Source organism: Dendrobates tinctorius, unplaced genomic scaffold (assembly GCF_039654945.1).
Source record: "Dendrobates tinctorius isolate UK_male_01 unplaced genomic scaffold, ASM3965494v1 ptg000043l, whole genome shotgun sequence".
Taxonomy (NCBI): Eukaryota; Metazoa; Chordata; class Amphibia; order Anura; family Dendrobatidae; genus Dendrobates; species Dendrobates tinctorius.
In genome coordinates this window covers 2,235,789-2,263,084 of record NW_027361711.1, presented here as the reverse complement: position 1 = coordinate 2,263,084, position 27,296 = coordinate 2,235,789, and the positions used below count along the sequence as shown (strand labels likewise).

Below are 27,296 nucleotides of genomic sequence, written 5' to 3'. Positions count from 1 at the left end.
TGAGAGAAATGACCCTTACGGTAATACAGCATCCTCACATGACCCTAAGAAGGGCAATGTCCCTGTTGGGCACGCTAACAGCCTGTATCCCAGCGGTCAACTGGGCACAGTTTCATACCCGACAACTGCAGGCGGAAATCTTGTCAGCCCAGAGACGATTGAAAGGGCGTTTAGAAGGGAAGCTGGAACATTCCGAAAGGGGGAAAAACTATCTCACTTGGTGGCTAGACGACACAAATTTAGCAGGGGGAACTTTGTGGCACAGGCCCGTGTCCGATGTAATATTGACGGACGCAAGCTCCTCGGGATGGGGGCACACCTGAGAGAACATATGGCCCAAGGGTCCTGGGGTCACATAGAGCAGAAGGCTTCCTCCAACTTAAGAGAGTTGAGAGCGATAAACAGAGCCCTAGAGGCATTCATTCCCATGTTACAGGGTCAAAACGTCCGAATTATGTCAGACAACAGGGTGGCAGTGGCGTATGTCAACCACCAGGGAGGGACAAGGTCAAACTCCCTAATGGACGAAGCCAAAAGAATCTTCCTCAAAGCAGAGCAACACCTAACCTCCCTAACAGCCCTACACATCAAAGGGACAGAAAATGTTCAAGCCGACTTTCTAAGCCGCAACAAGTTAAAACAGGGAGAGTGAGCCTTAAATCGGGTAATATTCCGCAAGATAGTACAGTTATGGGGACAGCCAGTAATCGACCTCTTTGCCACCAAAAGCAACCGGCAAGTGAGAAGGTTCTGCTCTTTAAACCCAGGGGAAAACCCGTGGGCAGTAGACGCTCTACAAATCCCGTGGCGGTTCAAACTGAGCTATGCCTTTCCCCCAGTAGCGTTAATCCCGACAGTAGTAAAAAAGATAAGAGACGAGCAAACCAGAGTAATCCTCATAGCCCCGTTCTGGCCAAAAAGACCGTGGTTTTCACTACTACAAATGATGTCTCTCTCGGACCCGTGGGTACTGCCAGAGATTCCAGATTTGTTAGCTCAGGGGCCGATATTCCACAAACAAGTCAAGGGGCTCCATCTGACGGCGTGGAATTTGAGAGGTCACTTTTGAGGGATAAAGGTTTTTCCCCGGGGTTGGTGACTACTCTAATGAAAAGTAGAAAACCAATAACAACCAACATATATGGCAGGACGTGGAAGAAATTCCTACAATTCCTGGGAAAACCGTTAGGTCAAGAACCCCCAATCGAGTCCATCTTGGAGTTCTTGCAGGCAGGCCTACAGCTAGGCCTGGCGGTTAATACCCTCAAGGTACAGGTTTCAGCGCTGGGTGCATTATACAATTGCAATATAGCGGCAAACAGATTGGTAGCCAGGTTTATAAAATCTTGCCACAGAGCTAGGCCAGTTTCCTTACCAAAAATAGCTCCATGGGATCTAAATCTGGTGCTGGAAGCCCTCACGAAAGAGCCGTTTGAACCCATACAGCAGATTTCAACTAAAAATCTCACTCTAAAAACCATCATTTTGGTAGCTCTAACGTCGGCACGTAGAGTTAGTGACTTACAGGCCCTTTCAGTCAACCCACCATATACCCAGATATACCAGGATAGGGTGGTTATGAGAACAGACCCGGCTTACTTGCCGAAAGTAGTAACTAACTTTCACCGAAACCAAGAGATTGTCCTCCCTTCCTTTTGCGAGAATCCGAAACCCAGGGGAGGAGAAATTTCATAGCCTAGATGTTAAAAGAACCCTAGTAGAGTATATATCTATAACCAGCCAGTGGAGGAGGTCCCAGTCCCTATTTGTAGCCTTCCAGGGTGCTAGGAAAGGTTATGGAGTGTCAAAGGGGACTATTGCCCGATGGATTAGGGAGGCCATTAGTGTAGCCTATTCAGCTAGTGGCGTCCCGGTTCCTGACGGCATCAAGGCTCATTCCACCAGAGCCGTGGCGACCTCCTGGGCTGAGAAGGCAGAGGTATCGATAGAGCAAATTTGTAAGGCCGCTACCTGGGCCTCACCCTCAACTTTCTTTAGACACTATAGACTAAATCTGTCCTCCTCTGCTGACTTGACCTTTGGTAGAAGAGTGCTGCAAGCGGTGGTCCCTCCCTAAGGTGTTCGAAGTCTCCAGAATCTCTCATGTGGTGCTGTCATGGGTGAAGGGAAAACCGTTTTTTCTGGAACCCATGACAGCACCCGTATATTTCCCCCCCTTTTTTCACCGTTTGGGTGTGCACAATAGTCGGGTGTATTTGTGTGATGTGGTGTTGGATAAATATGTAACTAACCGGGAAGTCCTCTCAAATGCTCTGTAATCCAACTGAAGCGGGGGAGAGGTGCCGCCCCTTATGTTTCAGTAGGTTCCTGTCCTGGCGGGGCGGATCCCTCTCTCATGTGGTGCTGTCATGGGTTCCGGAAAAACCAGCTACCGGTAAGTAACCATGGTGGTATTCCCCCCTAGCTCCTCAAACTGTGTCAGCATCCATCCCCTCCCTCGCCATACTGTGTTTGCACCCATTCCAGCCTGGTATTGTTTCCTCATACATGTTCCCCATCTACCCACCTGCTCCTCATACTGTATCCAGAAATTTCACCTGTTTCTCTCCCCGTATTGTGTCTGCACCCATCCCTTCCTTGTTCACCAAACTGTGTCCCCAAATCCTACTCCTCCCATATTGTCTGCATCCATCCCTTCCTCGTTCACCAAACTGTGTTTTCAAATCTACTAACACCCGCCCCTATTACAATATATCTTCGGTGCCTTCCACTCCACTGCAGCACTTACCACCAATGTGCATCTCTGCTGCCCTGCCGAGTGCTGTCAGCAGTGTGATCACATGGCCTGATCACGCTACTGATGTCGCCCGGCGGTCAGAACTTCAAGTGTACTCACGTTTGAAAGACTCAAGTATAATTGATTACTGGGAGCTGGCGCGCTGCACCTTCTCTGAGCCACCTGTCAGCCTGACAGCCATCTCAGAGAACGTCCGATTCCCAGTCCGGGGAGACGCCTCAGACCGCCGAGTCAGGTGGCCCGCCTGCACCCCATCCTAGATATGTCTCTGTTGAAATTCATTATAGCTGAATAAAAAAGTGCTATAAAATGTCAGTACACAATTGTATTAGGTATCAGTACATCAACATATGACTCTTTAAGTTAAACTTTGATTCTTTAAGTTATTGGTATAATAATGGTAAGTTATAGCTATTAAAGGCAATCTGTCAGCAAGTTTTTGCTATGTAATTCGAGGACAGCATGGGTTAAAATACAGAATTCCGTGATGTCACTTATCAGGGTGCTGTTTATGTACAGTGAAGGTTTCATCACTAGGACATTATCATTGCTGTGACTAGCTGGTGCATGGATGCTCAACCCATCACGACCCCTCCTGTGATGAGCAGTGTACTGGTGAGGGCTGGGTTTGTTTTCTCAGCTCTGCTCCATTGCTAAATCTAAAAACTCTGATTGTCTCAGAACGGCTTCACCAAGTAACCTAAGTGATGTATCTTTGGATTCAGGGTCTCTTTGTCTCTTTGCCTAAATCATGCTGGTGTCAGACTAGGTAGCAAAAACCTGCCTACGGATTCCCTTTAATCTGAAAATGTTCTATCCTTTATGTTTTTGAGCTGAATCTGACATTTAACTCAAAAATAGAAAAGAGAAAAAATGTTCAGACAATTTAAATTTCAGAGTGAAAGTAGCACTTGTCAGGACATCTGAAAGCTGCATATTCAGTCATGGATTGATACATACCAAAGTGGTTAGGGATTGTATTCATTATAGTAGTTAGTGTATATGGTCTTAAAGGGGTTACCCACTACTAGAACAACCCCTTCTCAATCTGAATATGCACCCCCGTTAAAACAAAAACACTTATATTCACCTCCGGTGCAGGCACTGTTTCAGCAGGGTCAGCACTCGCTCTCCTGGGGCTCACGTGAGGTTATTTATTATGCTTTGCATACATAGCACTATCATATTTCACAGCACTTTACATACATCTGTATGTCTTTGGAGTGTGGGAGGAAACCGGAGAACCCGAAGGAAACCCACGCAAACATGGGGAGAACATGCAAACGTCTTGCAGATGTTGTCCTTGGAGGGATTTGAACCCAGGACCCCAATGCTGAAGTGCAACCACTGAGCCACCATGATGTTGCTATGTCATGTGAACCCTGTTCCCAATCAGCATCTACTTCACTGGCCCCACCTTTTAGACGAATAAGTAATCAAGAGAAAGTCAGAGCTGTGGCTGCTCTCTCACCTCTTCTTGATTACTTATGTGTTTATATGATGTAAATCTGCCATATAAACAAATGTCCTTTGTAGAGCAGTCAGTGGGGTTATGTAGATTGGCTTAGACACTCATTCTTATGTCTGTTTCTTCAGCTGTCTTGTTAAAACTGATGGCACCGCCTACTGTCAATGTGCTTTTGGATTTGAAGGAAATGGTACAATGTGCACAGGTAACCTTCACATAAATTCTTTCCCATCAATGTATTCCTCAAATATCCCATACAATTGTGATTTTAAGTCATCAATATGTGTAATATCAATTATTATGTAACACACTTTAGCTATTGACGCCTGTGCAACGAGCAACGGGGGTTGTTCATCAAGTGCAGAATGTCGAAAAACTGCTCCTGGAAATCGGATATGTGTTTGTAAAGCAGACTATACTGGAGATGGGATAATTTGTATGGGTATGTATTCTTCTTTATTAGAATATAAAAAGCTGCATGGCCGAAAGTGTTGGCACCCTTGAAAATTGTTTCAGAAAGTATTTCTCTCAGAAAACTATTGTAATTACACATGTTTTGTTATACACATGTTTATTTCCTTTGTGTGTATTGAAACAATAAAAAAAGGCAAATTGGACATAATATTCACATAAACCCCCCCAAATGGGACGGACAAAATTGTAGTTTCCTTCCCAAAATTGTGGGTACACAACTTTGAACCATGTGATGCTCGTTCAAATGCAGCTGTGGCAAGTAACAGGTGTGGGCAATATGAAAATGACACCTGAAACGAGATAAAAAGGGGAGAAGTTGACTCAATCTTTGCATTGTGTGTGTGTGCATGCCACACTAAGCATGAAGAACAGAAAGAAGAGAAGAGAACGGTCTGATCACTTGAGAACCAAAATTGTTGAATAATTTCAATAATCTCAATGTTACAAGTCTATCTCCAGAGATCTTGAAGTTTCTTTTTCCAAGGGGTTTAAAGGGGTTGTGCCACGAACAAAAGTATATTTTAATCAACAGATATTGAAATAAAAATAAACTTCACAGTTGCATGTGTTTTAAAATAATGTTCCAGTTCTGAGATAATCTTATAAATGTGTCCCTGCTGTGTACTGTGTAATGGCCATGTCTGACCATGCAGGGACATGGTCTGATCATACCACATCTCCTGCCTGGACTGGGGAGGAAGGAAAAGAGAGTATACAGACATTACAGCATGGGATCGCAGCTGATTTTCTTTGTGAGCAAAAACCTTTCACTGTCTGTTTTTAAACCACACTTTACCTCAAAGACAGAATCAGCTGTGATACCCTGCTGTAATGACTGTATATTCTTTTGCATCCTCCCCTGCCCAGGAGCTGTGGTATGATCTGTGGCACCCTAGGAGTCCAGTTGCCAAAGTGGCATTGTCTCCCTCACATGGGGGTGATGACATGTATGGAAGCAAGGAGGGGTCCCTTAGCCAGGTAATACCAACATCCAACACTTTTCCTACTCTAGACCAGAAGGGGGAGCTCTAAACCCAGTTCCAGGGGAGCTTTCCTATAAGTTCTGGGCTGGAGGTGGAGTTAGTTAGTTGCAGTCTGTGAGAGTCTGTACAAAGGACAGGAGCTGTGAGGAGCTCATCCCAAGATTAGAGGTAAAGAGAGAGGAAAGAAGAAGTTTAGGGAACCTGTCATGGTATCTGGAATTTTGGTCTGACAAGCGAAGGGTTAATATCATGGTATCTGGAATTTTGGTCTGACAAGTGAAGGGTTAATGGTTGGAGCCTCTCTTTGGTCTCAGGGAGGGTATTTATGGCCACAGGCCAGCAACCTTCCCTGTCGTTTATACTTCATACTTGAGTGTGTCCGACCCTGCCTTTGCTAAGTGCGTCTCGCCTGTTTCTGTGTTTGTGGTGTGTATGACCTGGTCTGGATTTTGGTTTTTGTCTCTTGGCTTCCTGATTTGATACCGTCCTGCTCGACCCGTGTTCTGACCTTTGGCTCCCCTAGACTACTCTCTGACTTTATGATTTTGTACCGTGCAGCCCGACCCGTGCCTGACCTCCTGCTTCCCTGACCATTCTTGCTCTGCATGACTCTGTACCGCATTGATTCTCCTGTGTATGACTTCTGGATTGCCCGACTATCGCTACTGTATAAACCCCTGGCTCTCTGAGCCCTCTGCCTATCACTTCAGCATCCCTGCGATAAGCTCCGCCCCCTCTGACGTCACAGGTCACATGGTGCTAGGTCCTGCAGCCTCTGAGTGCTTCTGCAAGCGCTCCGCCCCTTCCACAGGTCCTGCGACCTCCCAAACTGTGCTCCTACACTGGTCCCTCTGACAGCCCATGGTCTGAGTGCCTTCACCAACGCCGGGACCGCTGACCGGTCACGCTACACTCCTGCAGATAAGGGTAAGCGTAATATTATAAACGACCTTGTTACTTCCCCCCCCCACTCATCCTTCTGTTACTACCTGTGTGTGAGTGTGTGGGGGTCTGCTGCAGTCATGGACCTGATGCAGGCATTGTCAGAGCAAGTGAAGCAGCTCTCTCAAATGTTCCAGAAAATGAGTGTTGAACAGCGCAGTATAGCTCATACCCAACAGCAGCTGGTTAATACTGTGCAAGGGGCTATGTCTTCCGAGAGTAGGAATGTATCCCTTACGTCCCCTGAATCCCCGGTTAAACTGCCTGACTCCTTTTCTGGAGACAAAAAGGAGTTCAGAGCGTTCTGGGAGGGGTGCAAATTATTTTTCTCCCTGAGACCTCGCTCATCCGGGGGAGAATTTCAGAGGGCGAGGGTAGTTATCTCCCTGTTGCGAGGTGCCCCACAAGCCTGGGCATTTTCGCTAGCACCCACCGCACCAGAACGTATGACTGTGGATGCATTTTTTGAGGCTTTGGGCCGTATCTATGATGAGCCTGATAGAGTACGACTGGCGGAGGACATGGTGGTGAGCGCAAGTCAGGGTCGGCACTCTGCAGAGTGGTATTGTTCTGAGTTTCGGCGGTGGGCAGCGGAAGTCACCTGGGACGATGCAGCTCTCTGCGGTCTATTCCGTAGGGGCTTAGCAGAAGGCCTTCAGGACGCCCTAGCCCTGCATCTGCCTCCTGATACCCTGGAAGATGCCATGACACAGGCAGTTCGGCTGGATCGACGGTTAAGGGCCAGAGGGGTGATGCACTCCGAGTCCCCTCTGTTCGCTGGGAGCAAGGAAGTTGGGGCTAGTGCGATACCCATGGAGATTGGTGCCCCATCCATCAAAGAGAAAGAGGGGAGATGCCAGCGGGATAAACAGCTGTGCTTTTATTGTGGAGAAGCAGGACATTGGAGGAGAGACTGTCCATCCTGTCCCTCGTCTTCCCAGCCGGCGGGAAACTTCTAGGTCTGGGTAGTGATCGAGGAGGCTGCCCAGACCCGCAGGTACCTTTTTCCTCATGCCCCAAGCTGTTGCTTGATGTTGAACTGCTGGTAGACAAATGTCGTTTTTTTTCCACAGCTTTGGTGGACTGTGGTTCCTCTCTAAACCTGGTCAGTGCTAGCACCGTCTCCAGGGCCAAGATAGGGACAGTCAGGTTAGAGACCCCGTTGAAAATTGTGGCAATTGACTCCTCCCCGCTCACCCGTTTGGGGATTCGTTATGCCACCAATACCTTTGTGTTACAGGTTGGCTCCTCCCATGCGGAGGAGATGAAATGTTTCATTATGGATAATCTACCTGAAGGGTTGGTGTTGGGTATGCCGTGGCTTCAGCGGCGCAAGCCGGTAATTGACTGGGAGAGGAGGGTAATTGTTAAATGGGGTCTGAAATGTGATGAATGTTCCTATAAAGCTGTGTGTTGTGTTTCCCCTGCAAATCCTGTTTTGGAGTCTTCTGTGTGTCTGGAGGGCATTCCGGAGTGCCTGAAAGACTTCGAGGACGTGTTCTCCGAAAGCGAGGCCAAGGCATTACCCCCACATAGGCCTTTTGATTGCAACATTGATTTAGTCCCAGGGTCCAAATTACCCAAAACCCGTCTGTTTAATTTATCCGGGCCTGAACGTTTGGCAATGAAAGAGTATATAAAGGAAAGTCTCCGGAAAGGGCATATCAGACCTTCGGTCTCTCCAGTAGCAGCGGGGTTCTTTTTTGTTAAAAAGAAAGATGGTGGCCTGCGTCCCTGCCTCGACTTTCGGGAACTCAATAAAATCACTGTTAAAAATGCATATCCCTTACCGTTGATTCCCGATCTGTGCAATCAGCTCTCGGGAGCAAAATGGTTCTCCAAACTAGACCTTAGGGGGGCTTATAATCTTATTAGGATTAAAGAGGGGGATGAATGGAAAAAGGCATTTCTTACTCCTGAAGGGTTGTTTGAGAATCTTGTGATGCCATTCGGTCTCGCCAACGCACCAGCAGTTTTTCAGAATTTTATTAATGTGATTTTTGCGGACCTGATTGGCCGCTTTATTGTCATTTATTTAGACGATATCTTGGTTTTCTGCCCCGACGAGCAGTCTCACCTATCTCATGTTAAGATTGTTCTCCAGAGACTCAGGGAGAACCAATTGTTTGTTAAATTAGAAAAGTGTACCTTTTTTGTGCAGGAGCTAACTTTTCTAGGGCTGATCATTTCTCCACAGGGATTTCGTATGGATCCCAAGAAGGTGCAGGCCATTGCGGATTGGGTCCAACCCCAGGACCTGAAGGGCCTGCAGCGTTTTTTAGGGTTCGCAAATTATTATCGGAGGTTTATCAAGGGTTTTTCTCAGATAGTGAAACCTCTTACTGATCTTACATTTAGGGGGGCCAATATAAAGAATTGGTCCCTTCCGGCCAAACAAGCTTTTGTGAATCTGAAGAATTGCTTTATGTCCGCGCTAGTTCTGGTGCAGCCTAATCCGTCTCAGCCGTTTGTGGTAGAGGTAGATGCGTTCGAGGTGGGGGTGGGGGCTGTTTTGTCTCAAGGATCGGCTACATTAACTAATCTCAGACCCTGTGCTTTTTTTTCCAAGAAGTTCTCTCTGGCAGAGAGAAATTATGATGTGGGGAACAGAGAGCTCTTGGCTATAAAACTAGCGTTTGAAGAATGGAGGCATTTTTTGGAGAGGGCAGAACATCCAATTACGGTTATCACTGACCATAAAAATTTGGAGTACATTAGCACAGCAAAAAAGGTTGACTCCCAGACAGGCTCGGTGGTCACTTTTTTTTTTCCCGGTTCCAGTTCTCCATAACTTTCCTGCCTGGTTCTAAGAATGTGAAGGCGGATACATTGTCACGAAGTTTCAAACCTCTTTCTGCCCCCGATCCTCCCTCGTCCATTCTTCAACCCGGGATGGTGATAGCCGAGCTTTCGTCAAAGTTGGAGCGGGAGATTGTGGGGGCTCAAGCTTTAGCACCAAGGGCCAAACCGCCTAATAAATTGTTTGTACCACAGGTCTTACGGTCCAAGCTCTTACGAGAGTTTCACGATTCTAAGTTGGGGGCCCACCCAGGTATTACGGCCACTTATGAGGCGGTAAAGAGAATGTTTTGGTGGCCATCAATGTGTTCAGAAATTAAGGGGTATGTCATGGCCTGTGGGGTGTGCGCCCGTTCTAAGAGCTCTCATTGCCGGCTGGCCGGGGAATTGGTACCACTGCCAATTCCAGAAAGACCATGGACCCATTTGTCCATGGATTTCATTACCAACCTCCCCCCCTCCAAGGGTAATACCATCATTTGGGTAGTAGTAGATAGGTTTTCAAAGATGGCACATTTCGTACCCATGTCTAAACTACCGTCTGCTGAGGTCCTTTTTAAACACTTCCTTTCCCAAATCATTCGTCTCCATGGGGTACCTATCAATATCGTTTCGGATAGGGGGGCACAATTTATAGCGAAATTTTGGTGAGCATTCTGTAGGAAGTTGGGGATATCTTTGTCTTTTTCCTCAGCCTACCACCCGGAGAGTAATGGCCAAACGGAGCGCACCAACCAGTCTTTGGAACAAATCCTTCGATGTTTGACCTCAACACTGCAAGACGACTGGTGTGATGCATTACCATTGGCGGAGTTTGCCTTTAATAACCGAATTAACCAGTCCACCGGTAGGTAACCTTTTTTTATTAATCTTGGATTAAATCCTCATTTTGGTGAGTTCTCGCGGTTGGACTCAAATTGTCCAGGGGTAGAGGATTCGGTTAGGCAGATCAGTGGTGTATGGTCAAGGGTTTGCGCAAGTACTGAAAAGGCTCAGGGAAGGTACAAACGTTTTGCTGATAGAAAGAGGGATCCGGGTCAGGACTTGCATTGTGGGGACAAGGTGTGGCTCTCAACACGGAATATAACGCTAAAATTGCCATCAGCAAAGTTGGGTCCCAAATTTATTGGTCCCTACATCATAACGGAGGTGATTAATCCGGTAACTTATCGGCTACGTCTCCCATCATCCCTGAAGGTGCACAACATTTTTCATAGGTCCTTGCTTAAGCCGGTAGGTTCAGTAAGGGAGGAACATACTCCTCTACCACCGCCTATATCAGTGGACTGCCATATGGAGTTCGAGGTGCAAAAAATTGTGCAATCTCGATGGGTTCATGACTCTTTGCAGTACCTCGTCTGTTGTGAGTTCATTTTCCCCTTCGTCACTGAGGTCTGGTGAACTCCCTATTCTGGTAAAGGAAGGTAATGAGCCTGATTATCAGGCACCTGAGACTAATGATGATGACTGGCTGAGTGGAGTCACGGACTGGATATAAGGCTGCCGACGCCCTTCTGCCCTGCGGGTGATTTCTCTGTGGACTTCTAGGAAACCAGTCTGATTCCTGCTCCTCTAAAGCTAAGTTTTCTGCTTTGCCTTTTAGCTTTTGTGTTTTGTTTTTGTTTGCCTTGCTTTTCTGGATTCTGCCATTCCCTGCTGGGGTGAGCTGATTCTCCTTTTGCCTGTTGCTCTGTCTTCAGAATATTCCTGAGTACTGACATAGTCTTTTTGAAGCCTAGCGTCTTCAGGGCCTTTTTCACTGTCAGTCTGTTGGCTCTTATTTTCATAGGGTTTTTCACGGATTGCAGACAGCAGCCTTCCTGTCCTTTCCTATCTAGTTAGCTTGGGCCCCATCTTTGCTCAGTCTATCTTTCTGTCTGTGTTGTGTTCTTTCTTCTTGCTTCACCGTCATTATATGTGGGGGGCTGCCTTTTGCTTTGGGGTCTGCTCTGGGGCAGTTTAGATTTCCCTTTCTGTCTTTAGGCTATCTAATTCTCTGGCTGTGATCGAGGGGTCTAGGGCATCGTAGGAACCCCCCACGGCTACTGCTAGTTGTGTTGATAGGTTCAGGGGTCTGCAATCCGATAGCTGCCAACTTCTCTGGTTTTCTGGACTTAGCTAGCATTTCTGTTTTTGCCTCCTACGGTGACTCAATCATAACAGAATCACCCGCCATACCGCAGATCCTAGGGTACTCAATAGCAGGAAAGAATTGTGTTTAAAAAAAAAAAAATGCCTCCTACGGTGACTCAATCATAACACTCGTCCATTGGAAAGGGTATGGCCCGAAGGATCGTTCCTGGGTACCGGCCAGATCAGTGCACGCAGATCGCCTGGTCAGGGCATATCATGCTCGATACCCAGGAAGACCTGGGGGTCCGGAGGCCCCCCGTTGAGGGAGGGGTACTGTCATGGTATCTGGAATTTTGGTCTGACAAGCGAAGGGTTATTATCATGGTATCTGGAATTTTGGTCTGACAAGTGAAGGGTTAATGGTTGGAGCCTCTCTTTGGTCTCAGGGAGGGTATTCATGGCCACAGGCGAGCAACCTTCCCTGTCATTTATACTTCATACTTGAGTGTGTCCGACCCTGTATTTGCTAAGTGCCTCTCACCTGTTTCCGTGTTTGTGGTGTGTATGACCTGGTCTGAATTTTGGTTTTTGTCTCTTGGCTTCCTGATTTGGTACCATCCTGCTCGACCCATGTTCTGACCTTTGGCTCCCCTAGACTACTCTCTGACTTTCTGATTTTGTACCGTGCAGCCCGACTCGTGCCTGACCTCCTGCTTCCCTGACCATTCTTGCTCTGCCTGACTCTGTACCGCATTGATTCTCCTGTGTATGACTTCTGGATTGCCCGACCATCGCTACTGTATAAACCCCTGGCTCTCTGAGCCCTCTGCCTGTCACTTCAGCGTCCCTGTGATAAGCTCCGCCCCCTCTGACGTCACAGGGCACATGGTGCTATGTCCTGCAACCTCTGAGTGCTTCTGCAAGCGCTCTGCCCCTTCCACAGGTCCTGCGACCTCCCAAACTGTGCTCCGACACTGGTCCCTCTGACAGCTCCATGGTCTGAGTTCCTTCACCAACGCCGGGACCGCTGACCGGTCACGCTACACTCCTGCAGATAAGGGTAAGCGTGATAGAACCCTGGGGATTGGAGCTGGGACCAAGCTCACCCCAGTGCAGAGCGCTTGAAACCAGACGCCGGAGTCCATGGCTGCACAGGTACAACAGTCCTAGAAGCCAAATCCAGAGGGCAGGAGACTGTAGGCCTCCTGGCCCCATCATATGCCTGAAGGCACAGCAGCAAATCAGAGCCCGAAGCCGCCATAGAGGAGCGACACCTGCAACAGGCTCAAGCTGCCTGCCATACGGGCAAGTACCACAGGACAGTAAGGAACAGAGGACCAAGCATAGCTTTAGGCAGCAAGGACCTCATAGGACAGTGCAGAAAGGAGGCCTCCAACCCATCTGGCTTAGTGGATCCTAAGTTGCTGCCTGGATCTCCATTACCATCTGTACTCAGTGGCCTGGTCTGCACCTCAAACTGTGAGTAAAAGTGTGAAGACTGCACCCTGCTGTGTCCTCCTGTTTATTTGCTGCATCACCTCAGCCCTGCACTACAACCATCATCACCATCATTTTACACTATTACTGCCCTGGGGCTTAGCTCTACCTGTGGAGAGCTGTAACAACTCTGCTGTATCATCAGCCCCAGCGGTCTCTTCAAGCAGCGTCGGCTAACATCTAATTGCCGAATACCACAGGTGGCATCACAAACTATCTTTCATAAACTTTATCATCCCCTTATCATCATTTTCATTGGACGCCCAGGGCCACGGATCAGGTCACTGCTGCGGTGACACATCCCGTTAAGAACCGTCCCGGTACCAAGTACCCCCAGCCCTGGCAGGCGCTCCAGATCCGACCATGTTCCTGCACGGTCAGACACAGCCATTACACGGCACATAGCAGGGGCACAGTTATAAGATTATCTCATTATCTTGGCACAGGAACATTTTTTTTAAACTCATCCAATTGTGAAGTTTATTTTTATTCCAAGATCTGTTGATTGAAATATTCTTTTGCTCGCGGCACAACCCCTTAAATGGATTTGATTGGATAAATTATATTAATTTATTTTGAAATAAATAAAATAAATGGAAGAGATTTTTTAAGACCCACGATTGGAAGTAATATGCTGCCCTAGGAATAGAGGTGGATAAGTTATTAGATGTCAGATACACAAGTACTTCCCAAGATACATAAGGTACTTGTACCCGCTTAAAGGCCGGCCCATAGTCTCAGGGAATTATTATATTACATAGAACTGTAGAATATAGATTGATAAGGTACCATGACAATTCGTAACATCACTATCATCTTATATACAACATACAACATATCTGACTTTCTGCTCAAACTACAAGACATTACAGTCGGTTGTTATTTTCATATAGTAATATCATGTACCTGGCACTTTAGAAAATTGTGTGGTATCATTCCTTTGGGGATTATTGTTTTTTTTCCTTTGTTTTTTGTAAACTAGGGATCAACAGGGTTATCAGTGCCATCCGTTGGTGAGCGGGGGCGCCAATTGCGTAGGTCTAGGGTGTCAATCTCTATGGCAAGGTAAGGTAAAAATAGTTGTTGCAATAGGGTGAGACATTGATCCCCTGATCGTAGCTATCTTTTTAAATTAACTGGTGGAGGTCGCCTTGAATGTGAATGGATATGAGAATATTTTTAGATGAATAATAAAAGTTAATTTTTATTATAACTTAATAGGTACAAATTTAGACTGTGATTTTTTTTTTTTAATAATGCTTGCACTGCTGACCTTATTAAACTGTGAATATTTTGAGTTTAGCAAACACACTTCAAGAAGCACCCAGAAATGGATGGAAACAAAGATCTAGAGAGTTCTGAAGTGACCAGCAATGAGTCCGGATCTAAGTCTCATTGAACACCTGAGTGCTTAAATTTGCTGTTGGGAGAAGGCGCCTTTCTAATATGAGACCTGGAGCAGTTTGCAAAAGAATAATAATCCAAAATTCCATTTGAGAGGTGTAAAATGCTTGTTGATGGTTATCGGAAGCAATTGATTGCAGTTATTTACTTCAAAATGTGTGCAATCAAGTATTAAGTTGAGGGTGCCAACATTTATATCTGGCCTATTTTGGGGGTTTTGTGTGAAATTATGTCCAATTTGTTTTCAGTTTTTTTTTGTATTGTTCCAAAACACAACAAGGAAGTAAACATGTGTATAACAATTCTTCATATTGTGGAACAATTTCAAGGGTGCCAAAACTTTTGCCCACGACTGTATATTACAAAATGGGAATAAAAATATTTTAGTATTAATATATAAATATATATATATATATATATATATATATATATATATATATATAGAACATAAAATACCAATAACTTTAACATGTGGGAGAAATGTTTATGATGTGTTAGTGCCTTTGCTGCTTTCTTTACAGAGATTGATCCTTGTACCGTGAATAATGGTGGCTGTGATCCACATGCTGAGTGTACCAAAACTGGCCCAAACAAGGTAAAGTGTAGCTAAACATTACCTTATGGTTTTTTATCAAGTTATTACCAATGGTAAAATATGTAGAATATGTCCTGTGGTACATACATTAAATGTTGCTAATGGAAACCAAGCGATAGAGCCCAGCCTGTATTAGCCCCATCTACTTAAAAACAACCTATCACATTGAACATACAGCCTATCTGTAGGCATCAGGTTTTAAATTAGAACATTGATATATAGGTCAATGTGTTGGTGTACAAAAAATTAAGTATAATTTATCTTTTATTTATTTAAAGGGAATTTGTTACCAATAGAGATGAGCGAACCCGAACTGTAAAGTACAGGGTTCATACCGGGCACCTAATGTCCGGTGTTGAACTCTGAAAATGGCCTTCTCCAGGAGCTCCTTTGTACTGTTCAGGTTCAGATGCTGAATAAAGTTTGTTGAAAGGCTGCAGCGCAGCCAATCAAGAAGCTTTTAGGCTGTGGGCACTTTCGGAGCCATCATAGCCATGCCAAGCATTGGCATGGCTGTGATTGGTCGGTGCACCACATGACGCTGCCTGTATAAACACCGGATAATGGTTTTCTATTCGTGCCCTAACACAGCCTGGTGCAGAGTACCCCAAGAGTGTAATAATCTGCCGGGCACCTTCTCTTCACTACTGTGCACTTTTTCGGAGTTCAAAGAATGAGGAAAGCATGAAATAGGGGACGTGGACATAGTCGTGGTGCTTCTGATGATATATCTGGGTAGCTGCTGCAGGGAGAGGACGTGGTTGTTCAGTGCCTGCTGTACGCCCAAATACATAACCTTTCTTTTGTGCACGCAGGCGACAGGACGTTCTGTGCAATTTCATAGGCTCAAGTTCCGCTGGATGAATAACCGCCCAAGTCTTGTCAGGGAGCTTCTTTGAGCTGGCTTTGGTGTGCTCAATTTGACAGTCCTGTGGGCAGTTGGCTAGGCTAGGGGCCAATAGCTGTGTGTTATGCATGAGTCACCTTAGGAGGCAAAAACAGAAATACTAGCTAAGCTCAGAAAACTAGAGAAGTTGGCAGCTATCGGATTACAGACCCTTGAACCTATCAACAACAACTAGCAGTAGCCGTGGGGGGTTCCTACGGTGCCCTAGACCCCTCGATCACAGCCGGAGAACTACATAGCCTAAAGACAGAAAGGGAAATCTAAACTGCCCCAGAGCAGACCCCAAAGCAATAGGCAGCCCCCCAACATATAATGACGGTGAAGCAAGATGAAAAAACACTCACACAGATAGAAAGATAGGCTGAGCAAACGATGGGGCCCAAGCTGACTACAAAGGACAGGATAGAAAAGCTGCTGTCTGTAATCCGCCAAAACCCTATCAAAAGAGCCAAAAGCTGATAAAGAAAAAAGCCCTGAAGACGCTAGGCTTCAAAAGACTATATCAGTACTCAGGTATTTTCTGAAGACAGAGCAAAAAGGAATTCAGCACACCGCAGCAGGGAATGGCAGAAATCCAGAAAAACAAGGAAAAACAAAACCAAAACACAAATGCAAAAAACAGAGCAGAGAACTTAGCTTTTGAGGAGCAGGAATCAGATTGGTCTCCTAGAATCCCTCAGAGAGTTAACCAGCAAGGCAGAAGGGCGTCGGCTGCCTTATATCCAGTCAGAAATTCCCGTCACCCAGTCATCATCATCCAGCTCAGGTGCTTGGTGATCACCCTCACTACCTTCCTTCACCAGAAGAGGGAGTTCATCAGACCTCAATGGTGAAGGGGAAAATGAACTCACAACAGCTGTGCTTTTGCACCCTGCTCCCTCTTATTTCCTGTGCAACTGGGACAGTGCTACCATCTCCTCTTCCTCCGAATTTCCCACGTCACTCGGATAGCCTTCTCTTCATTTGGGGTCTAGGACCTCATCATCCCCTGTATGATCTTCCACCTAGTCCTCACCCTTGCCCTCCTTGTCGGCCTGCACACAGCAGAAAGCCACAGCAGTTGGCTCCTGTGTTTTGTCATCATCATCGGAAATATGTTGTGGTGGACCACTGACAGTTTGCACTACCTCTCCCACGTAATCCTTCTCCCACTAAACAAGTGGTTTGGCATCAAGGCATCAATGCACTTGTGGGGAATGGCCAGGTGGATGACCCACCGAACCACAGCCAGCGGAGTCACCAAAAAACAGAAGTGACCACTGCATGACTTGGGGCTCAGACTGCTTGCCTGATTTGCGAGGGGGGGTTGAGGTGGAAGACAGATGCACATGGGCAACAGATGCAAATTCTGTGCTTTTAGCAGAGGACCTGGTGAAAGACAAAGTGAAGGAACAGAAGTCACATTCAGACATCCAATCTAAAACCGCCTCCACTTGTTCTGACCTTGCCATTCGTCCTATGAAATTATGCAGAATGTCCTGTCGCCTGGTTGCACCAGAGGAGGGTGTTTCATTTGGGCGCATTACTGGCACAGATCGACCACATCCTCTCTCTCTCCCTGCAGCAGCTACACCACTTGCAGCAGCACCACGACAACATCCCCTATTTGATCCTCTCCTCAGTCTTAGCACCTCATAAAAGTGCAGAGTATTACATGGCCTGTATACACCGAGAGAATGGTCAGCAGATGATTACACTGTGTTTATGTAGAGTGCCCCACAAAAAATAAAGAAAAAAAGCAAAACACAAAAACAGTGTTGGCTACCTCCTCCTCTGCCTCTTCCACCTACACCGCCATGTCCACATTCCCCTCCTTCACTTGAACCTCCATCTCCTGGTTCAAGATTTTTTTCTTTTTATTCTATATTATTTTAAGTCATTTTCCTATCCACATTTTGGTTGCAGGGCAATTGTCCTGCTCTTATCCCTATTTTGCTTTCATTTGCAGCCCCCTTGCCATTACTACTACCATTTTACAACCATTTTACAACACCAAAGTTTGGGTCCCCATTGACTTCTATTGGTTTCGAGTTCGGGTCAAGTTCTGATGCCCGAACCAAACTTTGGACTACAGTTTGACCAAATCGATGAACCTGAACATGCACGGGTCTGCTCATCCTTAGTTGTGATTACTTACTCAGGATTTCCCTCTCAACATCTGCTACAACAGAAATAGTATGAGTACCAAGCAGTTGTCCCTACTGTGTTAGGTATAGCTAATTTACCATCATCTCAGTCAATGCTTAGTCTATATTGTTTCCTTGTAACACTGACTCTAGAAGATTTCCCTATAGACATATTCATATGATAAGTGAGGGATTTTAGCTCTGTAGCTGAAGATACAGTAAATTAAATGTACCAAGTATGACAAAAAATTCTGTGAGGTCATATCATTAATGCCTACACATTTGTGTTCCTTGTTTAGTCTGTCTGTAATTGTTTGCAAGGATACAGTGGAGATGGTAAAAAGTGCAATCCTATTAACCCATGCTTAACTGTGAGTATACTTCATTTATTGATGTCAAAACAATAATACTAATAATACTCGGACGAGTCCGCTTTTCACCAGTCCTTACATTGGCTGCCCATTCATTATAGGGTCCAATTCAAAGTACTTGTTCTCACCCACAAAGCTCTCCACAGTGCGGCACCCCCCTACATCTCCTCCCTCATTTCCGTCTATCGGCCTAACCGACCGCTGCGCTCTGCAAAAGATTTTTAGCTAAGGCCGGTTTCACATTTGCGCTTTATGGCGCAGCGATGGCCTGCGCACGGCCGCCGCTAAGCCCCGCCCCCTCCCGACTCCCTGCCCGCCCCATCCGGTCATCGCCGCCTACTAGCGCACACACATGGACGCTTGCGATCTGCGCACCCTATCTTTAGCATAGGGTGCGCAGATCGTGCACCGCTAGCAGGATTTTGCCGTGCGCTGCGCACTTTTGAAGGTGCGCCCGTGTGCGCCGAACGCAGCATGTTGCATTTCGGCGAGCACGAAGCACCTTCAAAAGAGTGGAGCGCACGGCAAAATCCTGCTAGCGCACGACCAGTGCACGATCTGCGCACCCTATGCTAAAGATAGGGTGCGCAGATCGCAAGCGTCCATGTGCGCTAGTAGGCGGCGATGACCGGATGGGGCGGGCAGGGAGCCGGCAGGGGGCGGGGCTTAGCGGAGGCCGTGCGCAGGCCGTCGCTGCACCATAAAGCGCAAATGTGTAACCGGCCTAACCTTTGCATTAATCCGCACCTCCCACTCCCGACTCCAAGACTTCTCCTGCGCTGTGCCAATCCTCTGGAATGTTCTACCCCAAGAAATTAGGACTATCCACAATTTGCACAGTTTTAGGCACTCTCTCAAAACACATCTATTCAGAGTGGCCTATCACGTTCACTAATCAAAGTCATTCTATGTGCAAGTGTGAGTATGTAGCCCATTCACTATCTCTGTCCCCCACCTTCTCAAGATGGCTGGACCATCATTGAAAATACACCATTGTAAATACACACCTGTACTTTGTATCTCCCCCACCTCATTGTAGATTGTAAGCTCTCACGAGCAGGGTCGTCTTATTTTACTTTAATTATTGTATTGATGATGTTGTTACTTATGACTTGTGTGTTGAAACTGTTAAACTGTAAAGCGCTGCGAAATATGTTGTCGCTATATAAATAGCAATAATTATTATTATTATTAATACTAATGCAGAAAACGTAGTAACACAGACCATCTAACGGCCCTAAACCCAAAGGTTTAATGGGCCAGATGTCCCATGGACACTCTATCTAATACAATGAAAACACCACCAGCAAAAACGGGAGCAATGGTCCATTTAAAAAATCATTATTTTCTTGTATTCAAAAATACATGTATCAAAACAAATCAATAGACTAGAACATTAAGTATGGGCATGATGAGAACATAAAACGTTAAATGGATATGGGGAATACACACTGGATATAATGTGAATCTGTTAGTACAAGAAATGCACAACGTAAAGTGCTAGTGCTTAAGCATTTCTTATTGAAATGAATATAGCATGGTGTTGCTGGGAAAAGTGAAGTATATCAAAGCATGTTCAATTAAACAACAAACCGTTTTTTATTAATGGAAGTAAAGACCACACCAGCAAGTCCCCACGTATATTGAGAGTAAACTTATATCACAGGATCCAGGTTCTTATAGAAATAGAAAGAAATAGCCAGCTCACCAGAGATCAAGCGCAGAAACTCGAGCTCCATGCGGAACAACGTCATAGACCATAGAAGGAAAGTTCTGCTCCAGCTGCTATTAAAATCTTCTTTAATGAAAAACCATTAAAACATACAATGGTGAAGACTCTCCATATAACCTCACCACAACAGAGATGACAGGCTACGCGTTTCGACCAGACGGTCTTTGTCAAAGCCATGTTTGAAATTTGCCTTAGATTAGACATATATATGTAGCTTAACGAATAAAACATCATATAAAAATCACATGATCACATGAGCCAATCCAATTGGACACATGTAATTAAATACAAAAGCGACATAGAAAAAAAAAAAACCCAAAGTTTTTTTTCCTCTTTTGAGAAAAAAAAAAAAAAAAGGGGAAATTCAACAATAGTGCAACAATAGATCATGTCTTTTATTGAGACCGTTTGGATGTCTAGTATTTAAATGGTATATCCAAAATGCTTCCCGAGTAAGGAGACATCGCCTGATGTCTCCCCCACGGGATGACAGGTTTACTTTTTCTATTCCCTGAACTTTAAGGTGAGATGTATTGCGGGCGTGGCAATCAATAAAATGTTTGGAAACTGCTGAGACATTCCGTATAAAATTATTTGTATTGCTAATATTTAAATGTTCCCTTATTCTTATTTTTAGCTGCCTCGAGGTGCAACCAACATAGGATAAATCACATTGTTCACAATTAATTTTGTACACTATATTGCTAGAATTGCAATTGATATAATTTTTTATTTTAAAACATGAAGTGTGATCATTATTAGTGAATTCCTGAGAAATTTGGGCATATTTGCATATTTTACAAATGTTAGCACCACATTTATAAAAGCCCTTCACCGTTAACCAGTTTTCTTTAGGCTTGTGATGTGTTAGTGAAAACATGCTGGGGGATAGTATACTCCCTAAAGACGGTGCTTTTCTTGACACCACATTAATTCCTGATGATAAAATTTTAACCAGTTCATTATCCTGGTGCAGAATGGGTAGAAACTTGTGAACAATATTTTTTATAGATGTGAATTGCGGGCTATACTGGAAACATATATAGGGTTTTTTTCCCATAGTTATTGCCTTTTTTTTCCCTTCTGTACTTGATGCCAGCAAGTCATTTCGATCTTTGGTTTGCACTATTTTTTGTGCTCTAGTTAGGGTCCATTTTGGATAATTGCGATTTGTCAATTTATTGGTAACATGTGCAAATTCCTCTTGCAAGGATTCCTCTGAGCTGCAATTACGTTTAACTCTGGTGTATTCACCAACAGGGACTGACCTGATTGTATGTTTTGAATAACTGCTCCTTGCATGTAGCACCGTGTTCCCACTGTATGGTTTATGGTGCGTTTTGGTATGAATGACCGCACCATCTGTGCCACTCAAACACAAATCCAGAAATGCAATATTGTTAGAACTGTAGTTATACGTGAATTTGATATTATAGTTATTAGAATTAATATATTTTATGAAATCTGGTATGGCAGAAATATCTCCACCCCAAATGATGAGGGTATCATCGATATATCTACCATACCAGATTAATTGCTTTGAAAAAGGATTGGCAGTGGAATATATATATTCCATTTCCCAGAATGACATTACAAGATTTGCAAGGGAGGGTGAGAATTTGGCTCCCATTGCAACTACTCTAAGTTGCAAAAAAAATTCTCCATTGAACTTGAAGAAATTATGTAACATAAGAAATGCAACTACTTGTAGAATGTAATTTTGCAGCTCAGATGAAAAATTGCTGTATTTGACAAAATGGAATTGTAATGCTCGTATGGCTATATCATGGAAAATGCACGTGTATAATGAAATAACATCACAAGTTAGCCAACTATATTTGGATGACCAAGTTTTTTTGGAGAATGCCCTCAAAACCTGTTTGGAGTCCCTGATGTATCCCGGGGTGCGCTGCACTAAAGGTTGTAACAGCGAATCTACCCACTGACATAAATGCTCATTATTTGAGCCAATGCCCGATACTATTGGGCGCAAAGGTGGAATACCCTCAGATTTATGGATTTTGGGGACCCCATGTATTATTGGCAAAATGGGATTTTTTACCTCCAAGTATTCTGCTTGACTAGCTGTTAAAATCCCCAAACTGGAACCTTCCTTTATTAGAGCACTACTTATTTCCTTAAATCTTATTGACGGGTTATGCGGTAGTTTTTTATAGATGGTACTGTCTGATAATAATTCCATCATTTTTTGATAATAATCAGTGGCATTCAATACCACTACCACTCCTCCCTTGTCTGACATTTTAACCCCTTCCTGACATCCGACGTACTATCCCGTCCACGGTACCCGGGCCCGTATGACCGTGGACGGGATAGTACGTCTACCGCGATCAGCGGCGCCCACGTGGTGAGCGCCGCTGATCGCGGCAGGGTGTCAGCTGATTATCACAGCTGACACCCGGCACAATGTGTCAGGGGTGGTCACGGACCGCCCCCGACACGTTAACCCTTTGCACACCGCGATCAAACACGATCGCGGTGTACCGGGGGTTAAAGGGAAGCATCGGCAGGGAGGGGGCTCCCTCCGTGCTTCCCTGAGCCCCCCACGGCAGCGCAATGTGCAGCGCTGCTGCGGGGGGCTCCTTTCCTCCAGGCCCCCGAATCCAAGATGGCGACGGGGGCCTTTGGGGGCCTGAGGAAGCTGGCTTCCTCAGTGCCTGCAAAGCGCAGGCATGAGGAAGTCTTCTTCAATGCCTGTGACAGATTGCTGATCTGTCACAGTGATCTGTGATGTGACAGATCAGCGATCTGTCACAGGACAGTGATGTCCCACCTGGGACTATTTAATAAAGTAAAAAAAAAAATAAAAAAAAGTGTAAAAATAATTTTAAAAAAAATCGCCAAATATATTAGAAAAAAAAAAAAATATTCCCCCAATAAATCCATTTTTTGGAAATAATAATAAAAAAAACCAATAAAAGTACACATATTAGGTATCGCCGCGTCCGTAACGACCCGCCCTATAAAACTGTCCCATTAGTTAACCCCTTTAGCGAACCCCTTAAAAATAAAAATAAAAAACGAAGCAAAAAATAATGATTTATTATCATACCGCCAAACAAAAAGTGTAATAACGCGCGATCAAAAAGACGCATATAAATATCCATGGTACCGCTGAAAACGTCTTCTTGTTCAGCAAAAAACGAGCCGCCACACAGCATCATCAGCGAAAAAAAATAGTTTTCATTGCATAAAACCGACAAAAACATAAAAAAAGACCTAAATGAGGTATCGCTGTAACCGTACTGACGTGATGAATAAAACCTCTTTATCAATTTTACGGCACGCGGAACGGTGTAAACGCACCCCCCCCAAAAGAAATTCATGAAACGCTGGTTTTTGTTCATTCTGCGTCCCAAAAATCGGAATAAAAAGCGATCAAAAAATTCCACGTCCCCGAAAATGGTACCAATAAAAACGTCAACTCGTCCCGCAAAAAATAAGACCTCACATGACTCGGTGGGTCAAAATACGGAAAAATTATAGCTCTCAATATGTGGTGATGCAAAAACTATTTTTACAATAAAAAGCGTCTTTTAGCGTGCGACAGCCGCCAAACATAAAAACCGCCATAAATAGTAAATCAAACCCCCCGTTATCACCCCCTTAGTTAGGGAAAAATAATAAAATAAAAAAAATGTATTTATTTCCATTTTTCCATTAGGGTTAGGGTTAGGGCTAGGGGTGTGTTGGGCTAGGGTTAGGGCTAGGGCTAGGGTTAGGGTTAGGGCTAGGGTTAGGGTTAGGGCTAGGGTTAGGGCTAGGGTTAGGGTTAGGGGCGTGTTGGGGTTCGGGTTGGAGTTAGAATTGGGGGTTTCCACTGTTTGGGCACATCAGGGGCTCTCCAAATGCAACAAGGCGTCTGATCTCAATTCCAGCCAATTCTGAGTTGAAAAAGTCAAATGGTGCTCCTTCCCTTCCAAGCTCTGCTATGCGCCCAAACAGTGTTTTACCCCCACATGTAGGGTATCAGCCTACTCAGGACAAATTGCAAAACAATTTTTGGGGTCCAATTTCTCCTGTTACCCTTAGGAAAATAAAACATTGGGGGCAAAAATATCATTTTTGTGGAAAAAAATGATTTTTTTATTTTCACGTCCGAGTGTTATAAACTTCTGTGAAGCACTTGGGGGTTCAAAGTGCTCACCACACATCTAGATAAGTTCCGTGGGGGGTCTAGTGTCCAAAATGGGGTCACTTGTGGGGAGTTTCAATAGTTTAGGTACATCAGGGGCTCTCCAAAGGCAACATGACACCCGCAGACCATTCCATCAAAGTCTGCATTCCAAAACGTCACTGCTTCCCTTCCGAGCCCCGACGTGTGTCCATACAGTAGTTTTCTCCCACATATGGGGTGTCAGCGTACTCAGGACAAATTGGACAACAACTTTTGGGGGTCCAATTTCTCCTGTTACCCTTGGGAAAATGAAAAAATTGGGCACTAATTGATCATGTTTGTGGAAAAAAATACGATTTTTTTATTTTCATGCCCGGGCATTATAAACTTCTGTGAAGCCCTTGGGGGTGCAAAGTGCTCACCACACATCTAGATTAGTTCCTTGGGGGGTCTAGTTTACAAAATGGTGTCATTTGTGGGGGGTTTCCACTGTTTAGGTACATTAGGGGCTCTCCAAAGGCAACATGACACCCGCAGACCATTCCATCAAAGTCTGCATTCCAAAACGTCACTACTTCCCTTCCGAGCCCCGACGTGTGCCCATACAGTAGTTTTCTCCCACATATGGGGTATCAGTATACTCAGGACAAATTGGACAACAACTTTTGGGGTCCAATTTCTCCTGGTACCCTTGGGAAAATAAAAAAATGGTGACTAAAAGATCATGTTAGTGGAAAAAATACGAATTTTTTATTTTCATGCCCGGGCGTTGTAAACTTCTGTGAAGCACTGGGGGGTTCAAAGTGCTCACCACACATCTAGATAAGTTCCTTGGGGGGTCTAGTTTACAAAATGGTGTCACTTGTGGGGGGTTTCCACTGTTTAGGTACATTAGGGGCTCTCCAAAGGCAACATGACACCCGCAGACCATTCCATCAAAGTCTGCATTCCAAAACGTCACTACTTCCCTTCCGAGCCCCGACGTGTGCCCATACAATAGTTTTCTCCCACATATGGGGTATCGGCTTACTCAGGACAAATTGGACAACAACTTTTGGGGTCCAATTTCTCCTGGTACCCTTGGGAAAATAAAAAAATGGTGACTAAAAGATCATGTTTGTGTAAAAAATACGAATTTTTTATTTTCACGTCCGGGCGTTGTAAACTTCTGTGAAGCACTGGGGGGTTCAAAGTGCTCACCACACATCTAGATAAGTTCCTTGGGGGGTCTAGTTTACAAAATGGTGTCATTTGTGGGGGGTTTCCACTGTTTAGGTACATTAGGGGCTCTCCAAAGGCAACATGACACCCGCAGACCATTCCATCAAAGTCTGCATTCCAAAACGTCACTACTTCCCTTCCGAGCCCCGACGTGTGCCCATACAGTAGTTTTCTCCCACGTATGGGGTATCAGCATACTCAGGACAAATTGGACAACAACTTTTGGGGTCCAATTTCTCCTGGTACCCTTGGGAAAATAAAAAAATGGTGACTAAAAGATCATGTTTGTGGAAAAAATACGAATTTTTTATTTTCACGCCCGGGCGTTGTAAACGTCTGTTAAGCACTGGGGGGGTCAAAGTGCTCACCACACATCTAGATAAGTTCCTTAGGGGGTCTAGTTTCCAAAATGGTGTCATTTGTGGGGGGGTTCCACTGTTTTGGTACATCAGGAGTTTTCCAAATGCGACATGGTGTCCGATCTCAATTCCAGCCAAAAATGTCAAATGGCGCTGCTTCCCTTCCGAGCTCTGCCATGCGCCCAAATAGTGGTTTACCCCCACATGTGGGGTATCAGCGTACTCAGGACAAATTGCACAATAACTTTTAGGGTCCTGTTACCCTTGGAAAAATAAGAATTGAGGGTGAAAAGATCATTTTTGTGGAAAAAATATGATTTTTTAATTGTATGGCTTTATGTTATAAACTTCTGTGAAGCCCATGGGGGTTCAAAGTTCTCACCACACATCTAGATAAGTTCCTTAGGGAGTCTAGTTTCCAAAATGGTGTCATTTGTGGGGGGTTTCCACTGTTTTGGTACATCAGGAGTTTTCCAAACGCGACATGGTGTCCGATCTCAATTCCAGCCAAAACGTCAAATGGCGCTGCTTCCCTTCCGAGCTCTGCCATGCGCCCAAATAGTGGTTTACCCCCACATGTGGGGTATCAGCGTACTCAGGACAAATTGCACAATAACTTTTAGGGTCCTGTTACCCTTGGAAAAATAAGAATTGAGGGTGAAAAGATCATTTTTGTGGAAAAAATATGATTTTTTAATTGTATGGCTTTATGTTATAAACTTCTGTGAAGCCCATGGGGGTTCAAAGTTCTCACCACACATCTAGATAAGTTCCTTAGGGGGTCTAGTTTCCAAAATGGTGTCATTTGTGGGGGTTTCCACTGTTTTGGTACATCAGGGGTTTTCCAAACGCGACATGGTGTCCGATCTCAATTCCAGCCAAAAACGTCAAATGGCGCTGCTTCCCTTCCGAGCTCTGCCATGCGCCCAAATAGTGGTTTACCCCCACATGTGGGGTATCAGCGTACTCAGGACAAATTGCACAATAACTTTTAGGGTCCTGTTACCCTTGGGAAAATAAAAATTGGGGTGAAAAGATCATTTTTGTGGAAAAAATATGATTTTTTAATTGTACCGCTGTACGTTATAAACTTCTGTAAAGCCCTTGTGGGTTCAATGTTCTCACCACATATCTAGATAAGTTCCTTGGGGGGTCTAGTTTCCAAAATGGGGTCACTTGTAGGGGGTTTCCACTGTTTAGGTACATCAGGGACTCTCCAAACGTGACATGGCGTCCAATCTGAATTCCAGCCAATTTTGCATTGAAAAAGTCAAACGGCGCTCCTTCCATTCTGAGCTCTGCCATGCGCCGAAATAGTCGTTCCCCCCCACATATCAGGTATCTGCGTACTCAGGACAAATTGCACAATAACTTTTGCAGTTCAATTTCTCCTGTTACCCTTGGTAAAATAAAAAAAATTGAACCTGAAGTATTTTTTTTATGAAAAAA

General features: G+C 44.9%; 1 protein-coding gene across 1 annotated transcript in view; it reads left to right on the top strand.

The window, feature by feature from the left end:
* STAB2 (stabilin 2) overlaps positions 1-27,296 on the top strand; it is a 335,756-nt gene that overhangs the window by 208,376 nt on the left and 100,084 nt on the right. The window contains exons 41-44 of the mRNA XM_073575159.1: positions 4,355-4,431; positions 4,543-4,668; positions 14,920-14,993; positions 18,326-18,397. Of these exons, the coding sequence (XP_073431260.1) occupies positions 4,355-4,431; positions 4,543-4,668; positions 14,920-14,993; positions 18,326-18,397 (349 nt within the window). The remainder of the gene's footprint in view (positions 1-4,354; positions 4,432-4,542; positions 4,669-14,919; positions 14,994-18,325; positions 18,398-27,296) is intronic.